The sequence below is a fragment of the Neomonachus schauinslandi genome, chromosome 10 (genome assembly GCF_002201575.2).
Source record: "Neomonachus schauinslandi chromosome 10, ASM220157v2, whole genome shotgun sequence".
In the NCBI taxonomy this organism is placed as follows: Eukaryota; Metazoa; Chordata; class Mammalia; order Carnivora; family Phocidae; genus Neomonachus; species Neomonachus schauinslandi.
Genome location: NC_058412.1, coordinates 52,119,207 through 52,143,676, shown reverse-complemented (window position 1 = coordinate 52,143,676; position 24,470 = coordinate 52,119,207). Strand labels below are relative to the sequence as shown.

The 24,470-nt window shown below is 42.8% G+C and overlaps 2 protein-coding genes across 2 annotated transcripts in view; one reads left to right on the top strand and one right to left on the bottom strand.

Moving 5' to 3' along the window:
• ANXA4 (annexin A4) overlaps positions 1-24,470 on the top strand; it is a 70,452-nt gene that overhangs the window by 6,219 nt on the left and 39,763 nt on the right. Inside the window, exon 2 of the mRNA XM_021699045.1 lies at positions 23,800-23,858. Within this exon, the coding sequence (XP_021554720.1) occupies positions 23,856-23,858 (3 nt within the window). The 5' untranslated portion in view covers positions 23,800-23,855. The remainder of the gene's footprint in view (positions 1-23,799; positions 23,859-24,470) is intronic.
• Positions 7,779-8,442, bottom strand: LOC110588689 (ubiquitin-40S ribosomal protein S27a-like). The gene is made up of 2 exons (XM_021699046.1): positions 8,291-8,442; positions 7,779-8,091 (listed from the first exon to the last, which is right to left on the bottom strand). The coding sequence occupies exons 1-2, from the start codon at positions 8,440-8,442 to the stop codon at positions 7,779-7,781; spliced, it is 465 nt and encodes a 154-aa protein (XP_021554721.1).

The following is a 24,470-nucleotide window of genomic DNA, read 5'->3' as shown; positions in this document are numbered from 1 at the left end:
GACCTCTCCAGTATGCGTGCTCCTCTTTCTCTGTGATTCTCCTGTCACAGAAATGCTCACGCCTTACTGTGTCTGATTCCAGGCCTGGGCCGCCCCCTCAGCCCTGAGCTCCTCTGAGGGCAGGAACTACACAGCCCCCATCCCCTGGCCTAGCACATAGTGTGTGTTACTATGTGTGCTGAATGAATGTATGATTTCCCACGGCCTGGAAAATTGAGTCCAGTCTCCAAGCTCAACCTGCCACAAAATGACCCATTTGTGAAAATTACCTTTCTAGAACTTTGTCTCCCACCGCTCTCTTCAGAGTCTAAAGCTCCAGCCCCACTGCAAACGAAGTATTTTCCAAATCATAGCTGAAGCTTCATTTTTACAGTTCTCTCTCCGCCAGCAAAACCTTTCGCTATTGAAATCCTATCTGTCCTTGGAGGCCTAAGTCAAATGAGAACATTTGACTAGGGGTGGGGCGGGGAGGGGTGGGGAGCTTAGTCTCTCTTCTCCTGCCCTGCAACTCTGCAATAGTTAGCACCTGCTGCTTTGTCTTGGATTGACTGTCTCTCTTACTAGCTTGCATGCTCCCTGACAGCAAGATACTGTTTCCTCCATCTTTGTTTGTCACAATGCCTGGTACCTGATGAGGCAAAATCAATACTTAAGTAAGGACTGTGAGTGCTTGTGCACATGGTGAGCGGCATTTTTGGAACTGGGGTCTCATGCAGGGACCACCTGTGTGAGAATCAGGGCCTGGAACAGGATGTGAGGGGAATCCCCAGGGGTGCTTATTGAAAATGGATTCAGTAAGGTCTTTGGGCCCCACCCAGGATTTACTGATTCAAGTTCTGGAGTACAGCATCCCCAAAATCTGTATTTCTAAACACTCCCCAGGTGCTTTTGGTGCACACTAAACTTTGAGAACTTTTCCTAGATACCGTGTTAAGTGTCTTACAGTCTGTATTATAATTAGGATCCTTTTGAAGCCGTAGCTACAGACTCGATGTCCTGATATCATCCAAGGCCAGAAGAGAGAAGAAAGTTGGCAGGATAACTGTCTTTATAATCTGGGGGAAGTCTTTTTCCGAAGCCTCTTGGTAGGCTTGTTCTTATTTCTCGTTGGCCTGAAGTGGGTCACTTGGCCACTTGAAAACCATTTGTTGCCATTGGAATGGGGTTGCCTCAGACCAGTCATTATTTCTTCCTGGGATGAGTCCTACCTTCCTGATTTTCCAAGCCCAACCACGAAACTCATGAAAGTTCTCTTAATGAGGAAGGAAGGTATGATGGGGATTGACATTATTACTAATCCTCTCAGAAATCCTGCACAGTAGTCACTACTATGTCAATTTTATGTCAGGATAGAGTAGCCGTGTTAGGTGGGGTTAAATCTGGAGGGCAGAGCAGAGACTGGAATTTGGCCCTTGTCCTGGATTCCCAGCCTGCTGTGTCCAGCATGGAATGATCTCCATTATAGCCTCTGCCAGCATGTGGGAAGAGAACTGAATTCAGAGTTTCACAGATATCATAAAATAACATCAGGTTTGCAGGAGTAATGCATGTTTGTAGTGAATGGTTTTGAGAACTCTGTTATTTAAATAATCTTTGCCAAACACATTTCCTGAGTCATATTTATACAAATATTTTAAAAGTGTTATGACTCTCCCCGTTAATAGAATTTTTCTTGTTTTTTATCCCCATTCCCTTATACTTGATGTATGATCATGAATGGGAATCTACACTTAGGAATGACCATGGAGCATTTTGAGGACCTTTTTGAGCATTAGTAGTTGGAATCTAGAATCATTACTGTAGAGCAGTAGTTCTCAAATTTGAGAACGCATCAGAATCACCTGGTGGGCTTCTTACAAATCAAATTGCTGGGCCCTACCCTCAGAGTTTTGTAGGTGTGGTGTTGGGCCCAAGAATGTGCACTTTTAACAAGTTTCCAGTGTATGGTGACTGAGTTGTATGAACTTCTTTTAGGTTGAAATACTGGCCTGCTGTTTATTGAAAAGATAAACATAATCGTGCACATGGCACATTCTACCCTTTCCAGATTCTCTTGAGCTCCCTATTATAGCTGCCCTGGGGCCTGCACAGCTGGGCTATGATTTGGGGAAACTGGATTCCCTGGGTTTTCTGTGCTTTGGTCAATCTATGGAAGGCTTATTCCTTGGAACTGAGAGGGTGGAGGCCAGACATGGTTGTGAAATAATTGAGACACACAAGTGGAAATATGATACGGTTCCACATAGGAGATACCTACTAGCCAAATTCAGAGACAAGAAATAGAATGATGGTAAGCAAGGGCTGCGGTAAGGGAGAAATGGGGAATTATTGAATGGGTACAGAGTTTCTGTTTGGGATAATGGAAGGTTCTGGAAATGGATAGCAGGGATGGTTGCATGACATTGTGAATGTAATTAATACCACTGAATGGGGCACCTGGGTGGCTTAGTGAGTTGAATGTCCGACTCTTGGTTTCAGCTCTAGTCATGGTGTTGGGGTCTCGGGGTCATGGGCTCAAGCCCCACATTGGGCTCCCTGCTCAGCAGGGAGTCTGCTACTCTCCCTCTCTCTCTCTATCCCTCCTGTTTATGCTCTCTCTCAAATAAATAAATCTTTAAAAAAAATACCACTGAATTACATGCTTAAAACTGGTTAAAATGGTAAACTTTTTAATGTTTATTTTATCACAATTTGAAAAAAATCTTGCTTTCTTTACTGTTCTGTCCCCTGGTGGTATGCTGGAGTGTCCTTATATCAGCCTATTAGAAATGATTGTTAGGGGCGCCTGGGTGGCTCAGTCGTTAAGCGTCTGCCTTCGGCTCAGGTCATGATCTCAGGGTGCTGGGATCGAGCCCCGCATCGGGCTCCCTGCTCCACGGGAAGCCTGCTTCTCCCTCTCCCACTCCCCCTGCTTGTGTTCCCTCTCTCGCTGTGCCTCTCTCTGTCAAATAAATAAATAAAATCTTTAAAAAAAAAAAAGTGATTGTTAAATTTTCAGGGGTTTTGTGACCTTATTCAATTCAATTATATGAACTTAGGAGTAAATAAATTATATTAAAATATAGATATTTATAAATAAGTTGTATTTAAAATAACATCACTTTCTAATTATTTTACTATCTTGTATTATTATATACGCTCTTGTGGTTACTTATGTCTGTTTTGTCTGTAAATACAGTATAATGGTGTACCACTGCCTACCTATTCCTGGTTCTGAGTTCAGTGACATCATATTGGTGATTTGAAATCAGTCATGTTGGAAATATTTATGTCAAAGAAATAGCTACAAATCAGGGTTTTCTTTCTATGGAGAGCCAACTGTTAAGTTTATCAGCAAACTCCTGGTCTTACCATGTCTTTTTTTTTTTTTTTTAAGATTTTATTTATTTATTAAAGAAAAAGAGAAAGAACAAGCAGGGGGAATGGCAGGCAGAGGGAGAAGCAAGCTCCCTGTTGAGCAAGGAGCCCAATGCGGGACTCGATCCCAGGACTCTGGAATCATGACCTGAGCTGAAGGCAGACACTTAACCAACTGAGGCACCCAGGCATCCCTGGTCTTACCATGTCTTATTGGTGGGGCAGGGTTGGAGTAAGTTTGTAGGAATAAAGCTTGGGATCTTCCAGGGAAACTTTGTTAAATTGAATTCTAGCCCTTTCCAAACAGCTGTGCCTTTGGGTATTTTTGGGTGCCTAGAAAAGAAGAGGTTGTGGCTAAGTTTAGTGGGTGGGAAATAAAATGACTCCTATGGTAAATGAGTTACTTTAACATCCTGGGCAAGAATTTCCTCAACTGGAACATGAAAAGGGGTGGGAGAGAAACTAGTAAAAGTGATTGCTTTAGCAATGGGAAAGGGATACTTTTTTTTTTTCTTAAGATTTTATTTATTTATTTGACAGAGAGAGACACAGCGAGAGAAGGAACACAAGCAAGGGGAGCAGGAGAGGGAGAAGCAGACTCCCCGCTGAGCAGGGAGCCCGATGCGGGGCTCGATCCCAGGACCCTGGGATCATGACCCGAGCCGAAGGCAGACGCCTAACGACTGAGCCACCCAGGCGCCCCGGGAAAGGGATACTTTTAAAGAAAGTTGTTTTTACGGACATTTCCCAACATATACCCAAGTGAGAGAGTGGTAAAATGAACCTCTACGTATTTATTCATCACCTGGCTCAACAATTATTAATATTTCACCAAAAAAGAGACTTTCCAACTATTGAAGTAATAAGAGGGAGGAGTACAAAGGAAAAGGTGGCCAGATATGATTGAAAATTTCTCTTCCAAATTTTGGCTGTACTGAATTAAAAGGATAATATTAAATTGGTAAAATACTTAATAATACATTTTAGATATAAAATATTAGAATTTATAATATAGGAATAATTTCTGTAAATTTTGGTAAAGCACCAAGATGCTAAAAATAGGTGAAAAATGCAAACAGATAATACACAAAGAAGGACAGGAGTTGAAAAAAGGGAGTCAGTGTTCCTACTACTAATTCTAAAAAGCAAGTTAAATCAATAATAAGATTTAGTATTATACCCAAATATTACATTATAAAGAAATAAAGCAAGCAAACTTATGGCTGGCTGGGCTTTGGACGTCCTTGTAAATTTGGAGGAAAACTGGAAATATAAGTATCAGATATCACAAGAAATATGTCAAAATGAAGAATAAAATATCTTATGAAGCTAAATATAAAGACTGTAGCCATGGTGTTAAAAAACCTGAACAACCAGTAGTAGGGACATTGAATAAGTTATAAGATATCAATATAATGGAAGAGTATAATTTTAGTACAGTGATCTATATGGTGATTGCGTGCAGTGTGAAAAATTAAGAGGAAAGAGTAGAACACAAAATCACATACTGTGATTACAGTTAAAATATTGGCACAAATAGAAATAACAGTAGATGGAAAAAAAAAAAGAAATAACAGTAGATGGTAAGTTTACGTTGTTTTAAAATGTCCTTCTCAGTGCTTAAAGTTGATTAAATAATTTACGAAATAAAATGAAAGAGGGAAATAGGGGATTGCTTAAGGCCTCACAGTTTCTACAGTTCCCTGAAAGTTAATCTTTCCCATTCATTGGCAGTGGAAAGATCCATAATTTTCAGCATTGCAACAGAAAATTTTACTTCTACCCACATTCTGCTGGGTTTAAGAAACAAGTTTATCAGCTTGCACAGGCAATTTCATAACAACTGGAGGGAAGGAGAGGCTAATATGACAGGTAAAAGTAGCACTAACTGCCCTGTATTGTTACCTGCCATAAAATCCAGAGGTTGCTAAAACAGAAATAAAATTATAATAAATAAGCCAAATAATAAATTTTAATATATAAATTATATTACATTATAATTTAAATTTACCAAATTTAACTTTCTGTTGCTATATTCTATTGCTAAAACAGAAATAAAATTATAATAAATAAACCAAATAAATTTTCTGTCATGTACATTTATTATCTTTGATATTCAGAAATAAATAAAGGTTATTTTTAAAAAGTCAGCCAGTATTTTCTGTTTTATCCTTCCTGTGATATTTCCTGAGGTGGTAACACTAAATTTTTTATGATCTCTGCAGATAGTCTCCATTTCTTTTAGAAGGATTCCTGCTGGAGGATTCTATTTTTATGAAAACAAAACAAAACAAAAAAACCCACAAAAACAATTTAGTTGAAACCAAACTGTAGTGAAAAGAAAGATATTTAGATATGACTTGGTGAGCCCTCTTAAATACGTATGTATGTTTTACAAATCTAAAATGTCTTGTCGCTTGATTAAGTAAAGGGAGGGAAAGGATGATCATAGAAAATTAACCTGGGCCTTGATATGATGAGTACAGAATATTTAAGCCAAACTCTTTAGTCTCAGAGGATTTCTTGATGTTATCACACTAGTCATTTTTCCCTTCCTATTAATTAATTAATCTTTAAAGATTTTTATTTATTGTTTGTTTATCTGAGAAAAAGAGAGAGAAAGGGAGCACCAGTGGTGGGAGGTGCAGAGGGAGAAGAACAAGCAGACTCCCCACTGAGCAGGAGTCTGACCCAGGGCTCCATCCCAGGACCCTGAGATCATGATACCTGAGCTCACAGGTGCCCCTCCCTCCTATTTAGAATGTGTGTTATTTTGCCAAATAGTGAGGATGCCCGATAGTTCCCTGAACTTTTCTTGTGAACAATTAAGCGGATTATTTCCAGGGATAGACTTTCCCTTTAAATACTCTGAGGTCTAATTCCTTTTCTCTTCTTCTCTAGCATTTTGTCGTAGGCTATATTGTGTTTTTCTTTCTTTTTTTAACAAATGGGGAAATGAAAGCACTAAGAAGATGAGCAAGTTTTTTTGTGAGATTTAAAAGAGATCATCTGGTCATTCACATGAAGTGTTTAGAACAGTATCTGACACATGGTAAAATAAGCGCTCAACAATAGCTACAATCTTTGTTATTAAACAGGGCCAAGTATGTCGAGAGCAGTGGTATGCAATAGAAAGACAGGGCGAGGCACAAATGTGTTTGAGTTATCTAGTAGTCACATTTTAAAAAGTTAAAAGAGACAGGTGAAATGAACTTTAATAATATAGATTATTTTACACTTTACCCCGTAGATCCAAAGTATTATCATTTCAACATCTAATCAATAGAAAAAAAATATTAAGATGTTTTACAGTCTTCTTTTCAAACTAAGTTTTAACAATCTGGTGTGAATATTTTACACTGACAGAACATCTGAATCTGAATGCTTTTCTTCCTTTTTTTAAAGATTTTATTTATTTATTTGACCGAGAGAGACACAGAGAGAGAGTTTTGTGAAAGCCCTTTGGAGAAGACCATCATTCTTAAGGTTGAACCCTCAAATACAATAGAAAATGTAAAGGCCAAGACCCAAGATAAGGAAGGAATTCCTCCTGATCAGCAGAGACTGATCTTCGAGGGAAAGCAACTGCAACCTACTCTGTCTGACTACAACATTCTTTTTTTTTTTTTTAAGATTTTATTTATTTATTTGACAGAGAGAGACACAGCGAGAGAGGGAACACAAGCAGGGGGAGTGGGAGAGGGAGAAGCAGGCTTCCCGCCGAGCAGGGAGCCCAATGCGGGGCTCGATCCCAGGACCCTGGAGTCATGACCTGAGCCAAAGGCAGATGCTTAACCACAGCCACCCAGGCGCCCTGAATGCTAAATTTTCATCAGAAATATTTTATCTGTATTTAGATTTCATAAAATTTAGTTTTTATGTAGATTCACATACCCAAATTATTTTAAATATACTTAGAAGTTTTCCAGTATCTGAATTGAGTACCAAAAAATAATTTTCCTTTAATATTTGCATCCACATTGGAAAAACTGGTTCATCTTTTTTAGAAGCCTTGATTTGACTTTGAAACTAAAAGCATAATGCTTTTAAAACTGCATCTGTTGGGGCATCTGGGTGGCCCAGTCAGTTAAGCATCTGTCTTCAGCTCAGGTCATGATTCCAGGGTCCTGGGATCGAGCCCCGACATCTCCCTGCTCAGGGAGCCCGCTTCTCCCTCTCCCTCTGCCTGCTACTCTCGCTGCTGGTGTGCACTCTCTCTCTGTCAAATAAATACATCTTTAAAAAATAAAATAAAACTGCATTTGCCCAAATTAATTCACTAACTTCTGCCAGTTCAGTCTCCTTTTTTCTTTACTGTGTGGCTCATCATGCCTCTGCCTCTCCACTAAATTCCACATCAATAACATGCCTTGGTTTTAAATTTTAAAACGTGTCCATGTCTTTTACTAACCTGCATAGAGTTACTTGTCTTTAGGTTTGTTGAAGCAATAGGTCAGACATTTACCACAATAATGTCTGTCGAAGTAGCTAGCCGTAAACACTTCAGCACCATATTCATTTGAAGGGTGCTCCCCAATGAAGGCAACGATTTTGCCATTCTCATCCACCTTACAGTATTTCAACACAGCCAGCTTAACCTTCTTTCTCTTATGTTTATTCTTCTTGGGAGGGCTGTAAGACTTCTTCCTTTTCTTAGCACCACCACAAAGTCTCAACACGAGATGAAGAGTGGACTCCTTTAGAATGTTGTAGTCAGGGTGCCTGGGTGGCTCAGTCGGTTAAGCGTCTGCCTTCAGCTCAGGTCGTGATCCCAGGGTCCTGGGATTGAGCCCCGCGTCGGGCTCCAAGCTTGTGGCAGGAAGCCTGCTTCTCCCTCTCCCACTGCCCCCTGCTTGTGTTCCCACTCTCATTCTCTCTGTCAAATAAATAAAATCTTTAAAAAAAAAAAAAGAATGTTGTAGTCAGAGTACATTCCAGTTGCTTTCCCTCGAAGATCAGTCTCTGCTGATTAGGAGGAATTCCTTCCTTATCCTGGGTCTTGGCCTTTACATTTTCTATTGTATTTGAGGGTTCAATCTTAAGAATGATGGTCTTCTCCAGAAGGGCTTTCACAAAACTCTGCATCTTGGCCGAGCAGGGAGCGCAATGTGGGACTCGATCTCAGGTCCCTGAGATCATGACCTGAGCCGAAGGCAGTCGCTTAACCAACTGAGCCACCCAGGCGCCCCTACTTATTTTTTTTAACTAAAAAATACTTTGTTATAATTAAAATAAGAATTTAAATTTTTTCAAAAGATTTTATTTATTTGACAGAGACACAGCGAGAGGGGGAACACAAGCAGGGGGAGTGGGAGAGGGAGAGGCAGGATCCCACTAAGCAGGGAGCGTGACGTGGGGCTCGATCCCAGGACCCTGGGATCATGACCTGAGCCAAAGGCAGACGCCCAACCAACTGAGCCACCCAGACGCCCCTAGAAGAATTTAATTTTAATTACAAATTATAATTTACATAAATAACACTGTAGCTGGTGCTGTCTATAAAACATTCAAATAAGCACATGAAAAAAATTACATCAGTGCAAAGAAAAATATTCAGAGTGAGCAAATGTGTTGATGCCAGCTAGATGGGTGGCAGGATTAGGTGTAACACTAGAAAAGATGTAGCATGCCTGACATGTATACTCCGTGCAGGGCTTAAAGTGAAGTGTAGCTGACCAAAACATAAAAGTTCTGTGTCATGGAAAAATAGTTTATACTGCATCAATTTGAAAATTTAAAATTGAACCAGATTTAAAATTCAGTTTCTCAGTTGCACTGGCTGAATTTCAGTGGCTCAATAACCACACGGGGCTTGGTGGCTACGGCATTGTACAGGGCAGGCATAGAGGCTGTGACTTTCAAAAGACAGGATGCACCCCATCCCGTGCACCTTTTTGTGTTGGCATCAGCTTTAAGCAGGTGACAAAGTTGTTGGTACAGTGCCTGGTCCAATTCCCAGTTCCTAGCTCGTTTTCTCTTTGTTCCTCTGCTTCTCTGAGGTGGCACCTTTTCCTACCCCTGATGCTGGTTCTCTGAGCTATAGATATGTAATATGTATTTGTTATAATTCTAAATTATAAATACATTATAAATTATGTTATATATAGTTATAATTTATATATAATATATAAAATGTAAATACATAAAGTATACTTCCCAGCATGCATTTCTGCCAAGGTTCTTCTCATTGGTCACCTTTTCCTGCATCCATTCTGCCACCACAGTGTCCATCCCAACACCTCTTTGCTGGTTTGGGGGTGAGTAGGGCCAGTAAGGGATCCCCCTCGCAGCTGCTCAGCTCAGATGGGTGGACTGGAATGAGGTTTTCTGGATGGATCCTCTTAACAGACAGAGCTGCAGAGGAGGTATCACGCATCTCCCCATCATCATGCACGCGTGCACATACTCATAACCACTCTCTGTCTGTCTTAAAGTAGCTTCAGTTCCTCTCAGCTGCTGACATAATCTCATGTCAGTCCTAGTCTTTTCGGTTTTGTCATGAGTTTCTTCTTGTGCCTCCCCATGCCTTCGTCAGGTTTTTAATGACAAATTGAGAGGGGCTGCATCAGAAACAGCAAGTTCCCTATGTGAATCAGAATTCCACTGTGGAAGAATTTTAACAGTTCTGTTTTTGTATTCTTCTGCCAGAGTCAGCTTGAATTCTGGCGAGGTTTGGCGTACTGAGGGAGTGGCTGCTCCAGGGGCACGGGGAGATGCCCCCACAGCTAGAACTTGCCAATTTGCTGAGCATGGGAGGTGGCAGGAGAAAATGTGACATTTAAGAGAACAGTGTTTATTTTCTGCTCACTTCCAGATCTCCAAGGTTGGGCCAGTGTAAATCTACGAAGGAAAACTCAGCTGCTTTTCCTGTTCATCTGGGAAGAGAGTTTTCTGTTTTCTTCCCTCCTGGGCAAACAGAAGTGGTGGTGTTGAGGGGCGCCTGGGTGGCTCAGTCAGTTAAGCAGCTGGCTCTTGATTTCAGCTCAGGTCATGATCTCAGGGTCCTGGGATCGGGGCAGTGTCAGGCTCCACGCTCAGCGGGGAGTCTACTTGAGATTCTCTCTCCCTCTCTCTCTGCCCCTCCCCCCACCCCATCCCCACATGTGCGCTCTCTCTCTCTCTCAAATAAATAAATAAACCTTAAAAAAAAAAAAAGTGGGGGCGCCTGGGTGGCTCAGTTGGTTAAGCGACTGCCTTCGGCTCAGGTCATGATCCTGGAGTCCCAGGATCGAGTCCCGCATCAGGCTCCCTGCTCGGCAGGGAGCCTGCTTCTCCCTCTGACCCTCCCCCCTCTCATGTGCTCTCTGTCTCTCTCATTCTCTCTGTCTCAAATAAATAAATAAAATCTTTAAAAAAAAAAAAGTGGTCGTGTTGATAAGGAAAGGACTGGGCTGCATAATACATGTTTTTCTACCTACAGGTAAATAAAACTAGCTGGACAACAGGGAGCCTGGCCACATGTTTGGTTTCTCTCCGATTCACTGCAGATCCCTTCCTTCCTGTGCTCCAGTTTCTCATTCAGATCCAGGCTGTCTGTTCCCTTCCTGCATGACAAGGATTTTGTAAAGAAAGATGGAGTGGATTTTACTTTCTCTGGGAAGGTATAGAGGAGAAAGACTAGATGCTAGATTCAGGGTTCTGATGAGGTGCTTCTCTTGCTTTATCCCTAAGACTCATGCTTGCTGACACAAGAGAAGATGTCAAGACCTTGGAATCTGGGTCTTGGGACATGGCAGCCTGTAGCTTGTGATTCATAAGGAGAGGCTGGGGTGACCCAAGTGCAGATGGACACGTGAAAACATGATGCTGAACAAACTAGAACTGGAGATCAGTGCAGTAGCTTGTAATCAGTTACTTGGAGTTTCTGCATTAGATTCTCACTTGTCCGGAATAGTTTACTTACGGTATTTCTGAAGAAGGAACATGGAATAAAGTGACCTTTCACATTTCCTTGAGGGCCTCTGATTCTAAAATAACTCCGAAAATGGGTCAGTAAACATGATGTAACCTGTGGCAAAGCCTAACCATGAGAGACAGATTTTCTCTTTAAATAATTGTTAAACCTGAGGAGTTTAACAATCATTTTACCCATGATGCTGTGCAAAAGCTATATGGAATTTGGGGTTCACTGAGTTGGGTTTTGCCTTAAAAGTAGGTATTGCTCAATGAAGGATAATAGCAACGTGCTTCCCCTAAGAGGCCATTACCAACCTATAAAGCTGAGACCTTGACCTCTTAAGCTGTATAGATGTGTATTATTTTATTGAGGTATAATTTACATACAATAAAATGCACAGATCTTACGTTGTTAGTTTGGTGTTTTTTTTTTTTTTATGGAGTTCACATTAAAAAAAAAAATCTATTCTAAAAAATTGTGGTAAAATACACCTAGGATAAAATTTACCATCTTAGCCATTTTTTAGTGTATAGTTGAGTGCCCTTAAGCACATTTACAGTGTTTTGCAACCATCACCACCATCTAATCCACAGAACTCTTTCCATTTTGTAAAACTGAAGCTCTGTACGTGCTAAACTATTCTTTCTCCCTTCTACCCCCTGGCACTGCTATTCTACTTTCTGTCTTATGAATTTGACTTCTCTGAGAGGAACTATACAGTATTTGTGACTTTTTCACTTAGCACAGTGTCCTCAGGGTTCATCCATGTTGTAGCACACATCAACATGCCTTACTCTTTAAGGCTGAATAATATTCCATTTTATGCATATATGTACCAGATCTTCTTTATCCATCCGTCAATCGACACATGGGTTGTACATGGTTCCACCTTTTGGTTGTGAATAATACTGTCCTGAACATGGGTATACAAATATCTCTCCAAGTCCTGGCTTTCAGTTCTTTTGAAAGAATATATATGTATCCAGAAGTGTATATGCCTAGAATATATAGCCAAAAGTGGAATTGCTGGATCATATAGTAATTATCCAATTTATATTTTTTTGAGGAACTGACCTACTGATTTTCATAGTGGCTCTACCATTTTACATTCCTACCAGCAGTACTCAAGTGTTCCACTTTCTCTACATCTTCCCCAACACCTGTTATTTTCTGTGTGTGCATGTGTGTGTGTGTGTGTGTTTATAGGAGCCATCCTAATGGGTGTGAGGGGAGTTGAGTAAGTTTGAATAAGTTTTGACGAATGCATATAATTGGGTACCACTACCCCAATCAAGAATCAAGCTAAGGAACATCTCTAGCACCACCTAAAGTTACCTCTCTCATGCTCCTCTACAGTTAGTATCCTCTGCCTCATCACTACCTCCAGTCCTTGGAAAGTGGGGGCCCAGGATGGAAATCCTGTGAGCAGAGTCCAAGGAAGGTGCTGTCTTAGCATTCAGACAGCTGTGAGGACAATGATCTTTTTAAAAATGAATTAATTAATTAAAATTCAATTAATTAACATAGTGTATTGTTGGTTTCAGAGGTAGAGTTCAGTGATTCATCAGTCTTATATAACACCCAGTGCTCATTACATCACGTGCCCTCCTTAATGTCCATCATCCAGTTATCCCATCCCCCAGCCCCCTCCCCTCCAGCAACCCTCAGTTTGTTTCCTATGATTAAGAGTCTCTTATGGTTTGTCTCCCTCTCTGATTTTGTCTTTTATTTTTTCCTCTCTTCCCCTATGATCCTCTGTTCTGTTTCCTAAATTCCACATATGAGTGGGATCATATGATAATTGTCTTTCACTGTCTGACTTATTTTGCTTAGTGTTATACCCTCTAGTTCCATCCACATCATTGCAGGTGGCAAGATTTCATTCTTTTTGATGGCTGAGTAATATTCCACTGTGTGTGTGTGTGTGTGTGTGTGTGTGTGTGTGTGTGTGTGTGTATCACATCTTCTTTATCCATTCATCTGTCGATGGACATCTTGGCTCTTTCCATAGTTTGGCAGTTGTGGACATTGCTGCTATAAATATTGGGGTGCCAGTGCCCCTTCGGATCACTACATTAGTATCTTTGGGGTAAATACCTAGTAGTGTGAGGACAGTGATCTTGTCAGAGTACAGACACACGCAGACTTGGTGGCCAAAAACACCATATGGGAAGTCCGGTTTGACATGTTGGTGGTAGATGTGAAAGCCTGAACTCTGTACTCCACAGATGTTTTTAATACAGGTGGAGTTGGTAACCCACGCCTTAAACAGCTCACTGAACAGGTAATGCTAGAATATGTAGATGTGGCAGACAAAGGTTACCTGGAGAGAATAGTAATAAAAAGAATAGTTAACATTTGTTGAGTACATGATGTGTACACTATTCTAAGTACTTTGTATGATGCAATAACTGATTTAATCTTTGCCACAACCCTATAATGTAATTTTGTTACTAACTCCATGTTACCAATGAGGAGACTGAAGTACAGAGAAACAATAACTTGCCCCAAATCATACAGCTACAAGTGTATATAGGAGAGTTATAAACCCAAGTTGGTTGGGCTCCAGGCTCTAGCCTCGTTGTTATAGAGAAGGATGACATGGTCTCTGAGGGAGGAGTTCCCACCATCATGTGAAATTAGCAACTAGACCATGAGGTTGGCTGCACCACACTCAGGCTTGGACCTTCCTGTTGCTGTTTCTCGTCAGAAGGATGGCATGGATTCTCCCATCCTCGTGGGATACCAGCATCTGCCATACCTCAGGTCAGGGGAGAGAACCCAGTGCATTATTACCATGCATATGACCCACAGGGCAGACCCACCACTTCCCCGTAGACGGGCATTCCATCTGCAAAATGAAGGAGTGGGCTGGGCATTCTCTGAGGTCTTCTCTACCCTGACGGCCCTACACTGGCAGAAATGAGCTCTTTCTGGAGCAAGTGTTCCCCTCCCCCCCCCCATTTCTACTCCTGCTTTCTTGGGGCACTTATATCTCAACCTTGGAATTACTCTCTCACCTGTGCTTTGCTGGACATTTTGATCTGACACAGGGGAGAAGCAACTCTGGAAGATAAAAAGAATACTTCTTCTAAGTCTAGAACATCACTGCCATAGCGCAGAGCATAAGTAACTGCCATCTAGGGCTTGAGAAAACATGTCACAGCTGTGCCAAACCCATCTTAGGCTTTGAATGAAAGCCCGTAATGTTTCTGGTTCATAGCATAAGCCAGACGAGCTATTTCTGGCATTCCTTCTTTCTCCCCCTACTGGTATACCCTGGGTAGTCTTAATATTGCTGGCAATATGATACATATAACCAAATGGGGTCATTCTTTCTTTTTTTTTTTTTTAAGATTTTATTTATTTATTCATGAGAGACAGAGAGAAACAGAGGGAGAAGCAGGCTCTCAAGGAGCGGGAAGCCCGATGCGGGACTCGATCCCAGGACCCTGGGATCATGACCTGAGCTGAAGGCAGACGCTTAACCATCTGAGCCACCCAGGCGCCCGGGGTCATTATTTCTAACCTCCTTTGGTACTCGATTCAGACTACCCCAAGAGCATGATGCATCAGTCAGTCTCTGAGGCAGGCTGCACTTTGTGGGCACTTTTGTATTATGGTTGGATCAGCCATGACCCCCCCCACACACACACACCATACTCAGCTCAGGATGCTGGATCTTGATATGTGGGGTGGGGAAGATGGGCACAGAATGTGCTTGGATGGAATCCTTGTGTCTCTCCCTGGGGAAGGCACTGCTCTGACCGTGTCTGCTCCAAAAAATGTTATCACGGAGCTGTGTTACATTGTTTTGCACCAGAGAGGCTGGATGGCTGAACTAGGGCAGGGGCATGTGGGTTGGAAATGTGCTTTTTCTTCATGGGGTGCCTGGGTGGCTCAGTCAGTTGGGCATCCGGCTCTTGGTTTCGGCTCAGGTTGTGATCTCATGGGTGGTGGGATTGGCCCCGATGGCCCCCCATGGGGCCCCGTGTGGGGCTCCCTGCTGACGGGGAGTCCGCTTGAAAGATTCTCTCCCTCCACCCCACCCCCTACTCGCTGACTCGTGCTCTCTCTCTCTCTCAAATAAATAAATAAATCTTAAAAAAAGAAAAACGAAATGTGCTTTCTCTTCAGAGAGCCAGCAGTCTTGTATTCGACACTTTTGATTGGGAGCTGTCTGCCAAAGCGTAGCCACTTGCTGCCAGATAAGTCTGAGAGAGGAATATTTTTGTCGTGGTTTTGTTTGATTTTGTTTTGCACCCAGCTTGTTAAAGATATGAAGAACAAGAATGCATCTAGCTCAGCAAAAATGTGACAGTTTACAATATTTATTCCATTATTACTCTAAGAGCTCCTAGCATTGTCGCCTGCCTGTATGCACGTGGCCACGTGTGTGCATTTGGCCTGTATGATATAAAGGTCTACAGAGTCAGACCGTGAAGAAACAGCTCCTACCGCCTACTACTGCAGTGACCTTGGGCACTATGCCTAACTTTTCTAAACTTATGTTTTTTTTTAAAGATTTATTTATTTATTTATTTATTTGACAGAGAGAGACACAGCGAGAGCAGGAACACAAGCAGGGGGAGTGGGAGAGGGAGAAGCAGGCTTCCCGCAGAGCAGGGAGCCCGATGCGGGGCTCGATCCCAGGACCCTGGGACCATGACCTGAGCCGAAGGCAGACGCTTAATGACTGAGCCACCCAGGTACCCCTCTAAACTTATGTTATCACTAGACAGTGAGAGGGCAAAATGATACCATATGGATAAAAGCACTTGGGCACTCGATACAACTAAGTGGTCAATGAATATTTACCTACAAATAAAGTCTCTCTAGCTCCAGTGCACAGAGCAAGGAATACAAGGCTAGCTTTCCTGATGCTGAGCCTGCCCCATGGAGGATGAGCCCCATCACCAGAGGGAGGATGACTAAAGGCTGGAGGTGACCATTCAGGAAGGTTTGGTAGAGGGTCCTTGCAATGGGAAGCAAGTTCAATGGAGTTATCTCTAGCAGCCTCCAAGATTTTTTCTTTTTTTTTTTTTTTTTAAAGATTTTATTTGTTAGGGAGAGAGCCCAAGCAGGGGGAGCGGCAGGCAGAGGGAGAAGCAGACTCCCCGCTGAGCAAGGAGCCCGATGCTGGACTTGATCCCAGCACCCTGGAATCATGACCTGAGCCAAAGGCAGACTCTTAACCAACTGAGCCACCCAGGCATCCCCAAGATTTCTTTTTTAAATGATAGAGTACTCTTGAACAGAGCATAGGGGATATTCTCTGCATGAAGGGTATATAGGTGGGAATTAAGGTATGCTTTTTAAAAAAATTTTTTTAAAGATTTATTTATTTGACAGAGAGAAAGAGAGAGAGCACAAGCAGGGGGAAGGGCAGAGGGAGAGGGAGAAGCAGGCTCCCCGCAGAGCAGGGAGCCCGATGCGGGACTCGATCCCAGGACCCTGGGATCATGACCTGAGCTGAAGGCAGCTGCTTAACCGACTGAGTCACCCAGCTGCCCCTACGGTATGCTTTTTAGCACCTAAAATGGTGCCTGGCATGGGGCAGGCATTCCGATCATGTTTGTTGAATGAATGAATGAATGAATGAATGAACAAATGTGCACGAAACATCAGTGAAACTATCCTTCAGTCCCATAATTGTGAGCAATAATCAGCATTACAAGTACATCAACTTCTTGTTTCTGTGGTCACTGTCCTGAGAGGAGGGGAATCCAGCTTGTTTGCAATTAAGAGTTAAACAAAACAAAACAAAGCACTGCTACCAACAAAAGACCAGCCGATGAGAATGCCACAAGTCTTCAGTCCACGCGTGGTACTGGGAGTTGCTCAGATAACACTTAGGAAAACCCGAAGCACTATTCTGTGCAAGCTGAATACAGAATGCAGAGAAACAAGGAAGGGTAGCTACACATTTACAAAGCTTATCAGAATATGCTTTGATTGTGCCCTACTCGAAGCTTGTGCCTGGGGAAACCGAGGTATTATGTGAAGTACAGAGACATCTAGCAAGGCAAGCATTGAACTGGGAGTATAGGACCCAGCCCCTTGCTCAGCAAGCATTTAGACCACCTCAGTTATCTTTTTGTTTTTCTAATCTTATCTCTTAATGTAATAGAGAACTCACCATAGCCAGCTTTCATTATTAGATCATCCAGCTGGTTTGCAAAGTGAAGGTAGTAGTCGTGACTCCAAAGGTTATTGGATAGATCAATTAAGATAATGTAGAGGAGTACTTAAAAAATGTACCTTCCCTCCTTCCCCCTGCCTTTTGGACAAAGGAATCTTTGGCATAGAGAAAAGGCTTTAATAGACTGGCATGATGTGGAAACGACAGAGAAGGAGTGGGGATGTTTTAAATTGTATGTGAAACGCGTGTTTTAGAATTATTTATGGATTGAAATTATTATTATTGTCCCCCACCATGCTGTGAATAAGTGGCTAAAATTTGGACAAAAGACTGTCAATAAGTTGTTTGCCAGGTGCGGGGCTGGAATAGATTCTTCCCTAAGATTCTTAGCAGTCAGGTTTCCAAATTTGTCAGCCTTCCTTTGCCTTATACACTTGGCCTTTGATTAAATGTTTGAAAATGCTTATTTCTCCAGACTCAATCCCCATCACGGCAACAAAACCTCCTTTACTTTTCGAAGGATCTAAGCTCCAAGGAGTTTGGGTTGCATTCATTTTCCTATTTCATAGACAGTTTTGAAGTGCTTGGGCGGGGCCCCGGCACACCCTCCACGAATCCACAGGCTAGAAGTTTAAATTTGTCATCCCGTGGGATGCAAAATGAAACCGCGTACCAGAGAAAAATGGTGAATGACTCACTCACATGTGATCTTCCAGGGAAGAGAGGGACTCAGTAAGAATGTGTCACAAGGACAGCAAATCCCTTCCTAATGAACATTCCGGTTGCCCTTCCTGGGACCAGGGTCAATGTCATGAATCTGGATGGAGGCCACCAAGTTATGTGGGGGTTCCAAGGGGAGCATCCAGTACTGGGGTGAATTCAACATGGTGCCACATCCAGCAGGACCAGAGAAATTGCATTCATTAGCACACCAGGAAGGGGTTCAGCTCTCAGGGACAGGTTCATATTTACAGGCTCACCACACACATGCTGATAATATCTTTATTACCTTGAGAAATATATGGGGCGCCTGGGTGGCTCAGTCAGCTAAGTGTCTGCCTTTGGCTCAGGTCATGATCCCGGGGTCCTGGGATCGAGCCCCGGGCTCCCTGCTCCGCGAGGAGCCTGCTTCTCCCTCCCCCTCTGCCTCTCCCCACCCCTGCTTGTGCTCTGTCTCTCAAATAAATAAATAAAATCTTAAAAAAAAAATGTAATTGTTACTGAGACAAAAATCCTTGTGCTCCAGTACTCTGAAGACAGGTCCATGTGGGAAGCCAAACTCTAGTCCAGGGGTTGCTTGGCAATCACGGAATCAGAACAAAGGGTATTAGATAGATGACACAGCCATGGGAAATATCTGATCCTGGACCATTGGATCTAGGGCCAAGCCACCCTTTCCTTAGGACAGGGCTTTGATGACTATTTCAAAGTAAGCCTCTCTGAGGATTTTATGTGGAGCTCGCACACCATCTTTCTTTAAATATGCTAATGCTTTCGGCAAACTGGCCATAGGTCAGGAGCCATTCTTTCTCATAAATGAATTTGCATATCTTTGTTTTGATGGTTGTTTGCTGATTTTACTAGTCTAATGCACAGGAAAGCATCTAATTTGCCTGTTTTCCAAATTCTGGGTGAGTGGGGAGGAGTCCACCACACTGCCGCCTCCATGTATGGCCTCCTTGAATATTACATGAAGTCCGAGCCCTTGTTCCATGTAGCTGCCCGAAGGACATAAGGAACTTTCTACTTGAGGTCATTTCTAGCAGTGTTACAATAGGGCAGTTTGTGGGACGGTGTAAAAATGATCTTCTTGTACACCTAAGCAGAAAACAGTATCGATCTGTTCTCGACATCTAGTTTTTTTAATGAAGCCATCATTAATTACTTGTGCAAATTTTTGTAATCTTTCCTGCAATAAGTTGAACTTATTTATAACTCAGTATTCCCTATGTAACTGCTCTTGGGATATGTCTCTTATGTTGTGTTCCCAGCTTTCTTTCAGTTGCTCTAAAACCGTGTCTTAACATTTTCAGGAGCCCTATTGTGAGCCCTAGTTGTAGAGTTCAGGTATGATAAAGAAGTTGCAGTCCCCCCCCCTCACCCCGACTCCAGACTGCATAACCCTTAGAGTTTTTTAGACGTCACTCACATATGGGCCCTTCTGTCTTCATCTTCCCATCTTGAAGAGCCCCTGATGCTTTTAAGGTCATTGGAGCCGTGCCCAAACCTGAGTGGGTTTGCCTTTTTCCTAAAACTGAGGCACAGTTGCTAATTATTTTGCCCCACCTGTGAGCAGCCAAGAAGCTTTGGAAACCCCCACACAAAGTCTGAGTCATTATGAACCTGGGGATACTGTTCGGTTTATGGACTTGTAGGCTGGCCTTCAGAGAGAAAGAATGAATGGATCAAGGAAGCTGCGGCAGAGAAGGGTTCCTATAAAGAGTCCTTGGCTCTTCAGGCTGGAGGAGAATGTGGGAGGACTTTTAGAGGTTGAGCTTCCAGAAGAAGGGCATGGCATTCTTTGGGAGCCGATCATTTTGTGCAGTTAAGAAGAGGCCTGTGGCAATTCTGGGAGGCGAGAATTCTACCACTGAACCACCAATGCCTTCCTGTGACAGTTCTGTTCCAGGGGGTGGTCCGAGTGATTCCTTCCCTTCCTTTCCACTCCCCACCCATACTTGCCCAGAGTTCCTGACACCTTACTAGGTGCCAGACACTGTGCCAGTAAGCGTGAGCGTGGGTCAACTTTACATGTGTTATCTGATATCTGATCAAGGGGTACCATTTCCTGCCTTCATTTCTATAATCTATTGAGAAACTTGCTTGGTGCTAGTAAATAACAAATATACAACAGCTGTCTCTATGTAAATGGACTAAAGCTGTGTGCTGTCCAAGTTTCAAAATAATTGGCTAAAAGCACCGTGTGTTCAAGTATGATACATTTTTTTCCCTTTAGTAAATTATTTCTAGCTCATTGAATTAAGATTCTCAGTATTTCCAGAAGGTTTTGTGCAAGCATTTTTTCCCACTTCTTGATGTGGTCAAAAGGATTGGAAGTATTTATGTTAAAGGCTGGCTTTTGGAGGACATGGTTCTCTTCCCTGCCTCCTTACTTGTTGTCATCTACAGCAACTCCCCCTTATCCGTGGGGTATACGTTCCAAGAGCCCCAACAGATGCCTGAAACTGTAGGTAGTATGGAACCCTATTTATGCTGTTTTTCTCTATACGTACATGCCTATGATCAAGTTTAATTTATAAATTAGGCAGAGTAAGAGATTAACAACAAGAACTAATAATAAAATAAAACAATTCTAATGATATAATAAAAGTTATATGAATGTGGTCTCTCTCTCAAGTAAATAAATAAAATCTTTAAAAAAAAAGGGTAACCACAGTACAATAAGATATTTTGAGAGAGAGCAAGCGAGAGAGCACGAACGGGGGGAGGGGCAGAGGGAAAGGGAGAAGCAGGCTCCCCACTGAGCAAGGAGCCCAGGACCCTGGGATCATGACCTGAGCCGAAGGCAGGTGCTTAACTGACTGAGCCACCCAGGCGCCCCTGTAGTTACCCTTCTTCTTGTGATGATATGAGCTGATAAAATGTCTGTGTGATGAGATGAAGTGAGGTGAATGATGTAGGTGTTGTGAAGTAGCATTAGGCTACCATTGACCTGATGTCAGAAGGAGAATCACCTGCTTCTGGATTGCCGTTGCCCAAAAACACAGATAAGGGAGGATTACCATATTCCAAAACTATATAGAAACAAAGGGAGGGCCCTTGTTCCTTAAACTGGGTCTGCTAGATTGTCTACCAATTAGCAGAAACTCAATCCAACTCACATATAAATTATACTTAATGAGGGATATTGGCGCATTTTGATCATTCATATGATGTGAAACAGGGCCTCCAGACAAAGTCATGGCTAAGTCTCAAAAAGCCCTGCTCTTGGCTTCCCCTAGCACATTCTGGACAAACAAGAAATGCCCCTTCCTGCTCCCACAGATAGTCTTGACCCTACTCCAACCCCAATTCATGCCACTCTGGCCCTTGTTCATGATGCAGTTGTTCATTCCTCAAACACAGTAAGTTCATTGCTGCCTCAGGGCCTTTGCATTAACTGTTCCTTCTGCCTTCAGTAGTTCTCCTCCAGCACTGAATAGCTAGCCTCTCTCCCCATTCAGATCTTAGCTCAGACGTCTTCTTGCCACCCTGTCCAGGCTAGCCCCTTCCCAGTGACCTGATCACATCATCTTCCAACCCAGGATTCAGCAAATTTTGTCTGTGAAGGGCCAGATATTAAATATCTTCAGCTCTGTGAGCCATATAGTCCGTCACAGCCGTTCAGTTCTACTGTTGTAGCATGAAAGCAGCTGTAGATAATATGTAAACAAACGGGTATAACCAAGCTCCAGTGAGTCTATTTATGAACACTGAGATTTGAATTTTATATAACGTTCATGTGTCACAAAATATTATTCTTTTGACTTTTTGCCAACCATTGAAAATATAAAAACCATTCTTAACTTGTAGGCCATTCAAAAAACAGGATTTGGCCCATGAGCTGTAGTTTGCTGATCCGTGTTCAATAGCATTGTCCTGTTGTACTTTCATCTTACTGATATCTGAAATCATCTTATTTATTTATTTGTTTATTTGTTGTCTGCCTTTCCTGGTAGACTGTAAACTCTTTGAAGTCATGTTCTTTGTCTTACTCACTGTATTATCTCTGTCGACTAGAACAGTGTCTGGAATATAGAGGTACTTTATGAATATTGGGTGATTGAGTAAATAAATCCATACAGTCCATGAGCTACTGAATCCAGTAAAGAATTCCTTCCAAATATTTCCTATGTATATCCTATTCCAGGGGCCACACCCCACCTAGGTCTCCGCCTCTGCCTGTCTGTTCCTCAGTGCTTTCTCAAGCCTTCCTGACCCTGTCTCTCACTCCTGTCTGTTCTGTAGAATAGGGTCTTGTGGAAGGAAGCATGTCTTTTGTTCTATCATTTCTCTCCAAAAACCAAAACTTTTCTGCTATTTTCCCATTACCTACAATATCAAGTCACACTCCTCAGCTGGGCATACAAGGCCTTGCCTGTCAGTTCCCTACCTGCTTTTCCAGCCCTATCTCTGAGCCTTCCCTGGAATGAGCCTTCTGCCCCAGCAGCCTTGTCTCCTCATTGTCCCCGAAGCCACTGCTTATTCCCACCTTTGCTCAGGCTGTGCCCCAGAACAAGTTGGCATTCCCCTCAGGAAAGAATTGAGCTCCCTAAGTGGTTATAAGGCAAGTCTGCAGTGATAGGAGACAACGAAGAATGGAGCTGAGCCTCAGGAGAGCTGAAAGATGAAGTGAATGTGAGCAGATTGACTCAGTCGGTAATAAAGTGGAAAGGATTTAGTAATTCTCGGGGTATAATTGAAAAGTGCTGCTTGGTAAGGTGGCCTAGGCCAGTGCTTTTCAAAGTACTGTGCAGGCAAATATTGGGGGAATCTTGTTAAAATGCAGACTCTAGCAGTAGGTCTGGGGTGGGGGTGGGGGGGGCCTGAGACTGCTCCCAGGGGATGCCCATGCTTCTGGCTCCAGGATGATTCTTTTGAGTATCAAGGAGCTAACAAAAATGCTTAGGAAAGCAGCCTTTTCCATAGGACTCAGATATGGAAACAGGAAGTCAGTTGGCCTGTCCCTCAGAGGCCTGCCTGTCAATCATGAGACCAAGAGTCCTGGCCCAGAGTCAAGTCATTCCTTGCATTCTGAGTGACTGAGTACATGTGCAATGATCGAGCATCCTTGCTGCACAGAACGGAGGACAAAGCTGAGCGTGTAAGGCTACAGCTTTGAGGGAAGAAGCACCTGCACATCCCGAGATGGTGGCAGTGAAAATGGTCGTCTGGAAATGACAAGTCTAATGTGGGCTGGCCGCCGGCCGTCCTCACACACGCGCACACACTCATGCGCGCACAGACACGCACGCACACGCACACACACAGCGTGGGCTGCAGTGCCGTGCTTTTCCCTAACACGGCTGCATTATCTTTTCTCTCCATGGAGGCACCTGTTCTGTTCCACTAGAGCTTACTGTTCGGAATCCAGTTTTGCCTTGACTACAAGTAATGTACTTCATCCTAACAAACAATAGGAACCACTTCTGTAATGTGTATCTCCAGACAGAAGAGCAGGTTGGAAAGTGTTTTGTTGGAGTAATAAACTTGTTTGCTTGAGCAGTTTCTCTTTAATTATTAACCCGGCCTTTGTATCTTTGGCTAATCAGTAGCTGGCCTTTCGATGACAGTGGGTGTTATTTCCTAATGGTTTAACTTCTGCAAACTACGTGTTATCCTGATTAATGCTTTTAATGACACATCTCTCATCACAGTAATTTCCCCTCTGCTTTTTTCACAGAGGAACTTCTGCTCGGGTGACTGAACTCTGATCCTGGTATAGAGAGAGTCACGGCCATGGTAAGTTGGGGAGTGCCTCGCCCTACCTGGTGCCAGCCACGGACAGGTACAGGATGTGTATTCAGGGACTGTTGACTTTACAGAGGATTGTTTGCTTGATAGAGGGGAGAGAGGAGGAAATGAAAAGGCAGTTTTGGTTTTTTTTCAGGCATCCTTTTAATTTCTTTCAGGGGTGGTGAGTAACTTGACCCTGAAAATTAATTCAAAAAGAGAATCCTTGGAATCCTTCTAACATCCGGAGATACAAAAACAAGTTGTAGGGGGCGCCTGGGTGGCTCAGTCGTTAAGCGTCTGCCTCTGGCTCAGGTCATGATCCCAGCGTCCTGGGATCGAGCCCCGCATCGGGCTCCCTGCTCAGCGGGAAGCCTGCTTCTGCCTCTCCCACTCCCCCTGCTTGTGTTCCCTCTCTCGCTGTGTATCTCTCTGTCACATAAATAAATGAAATCTTTAAATAAATCTTTAAAAAAAAGTTGTAGTTTTCTCTCTGTGGGAGTACTTACGTGTTCATTATAGAAATTCCAGGCAAATGAAAAGGAAAAACTAAAAATCCCACAGGTCCTACCATTGGGAGACAAGTGCCATCCACATTTTGGTGTAACATCATTTCAGGCT

Coding starts and splice junctions, on each gene's coding strand:
- LOC110588689 (XM_021699046.1), bottom strand. CDS start 8,442: ATGCAGAGTTTTGTGAAAGCCCTTCTGGAGAAGACCATCATTCTTAAG. Junction 8,092..8,290: donor TTCGAGGGAAAGCAACTGGA/ATGTACTCTGAC, acceptor CGCTTAACCGAC/TGAGCCACCCAGGCACCCTG.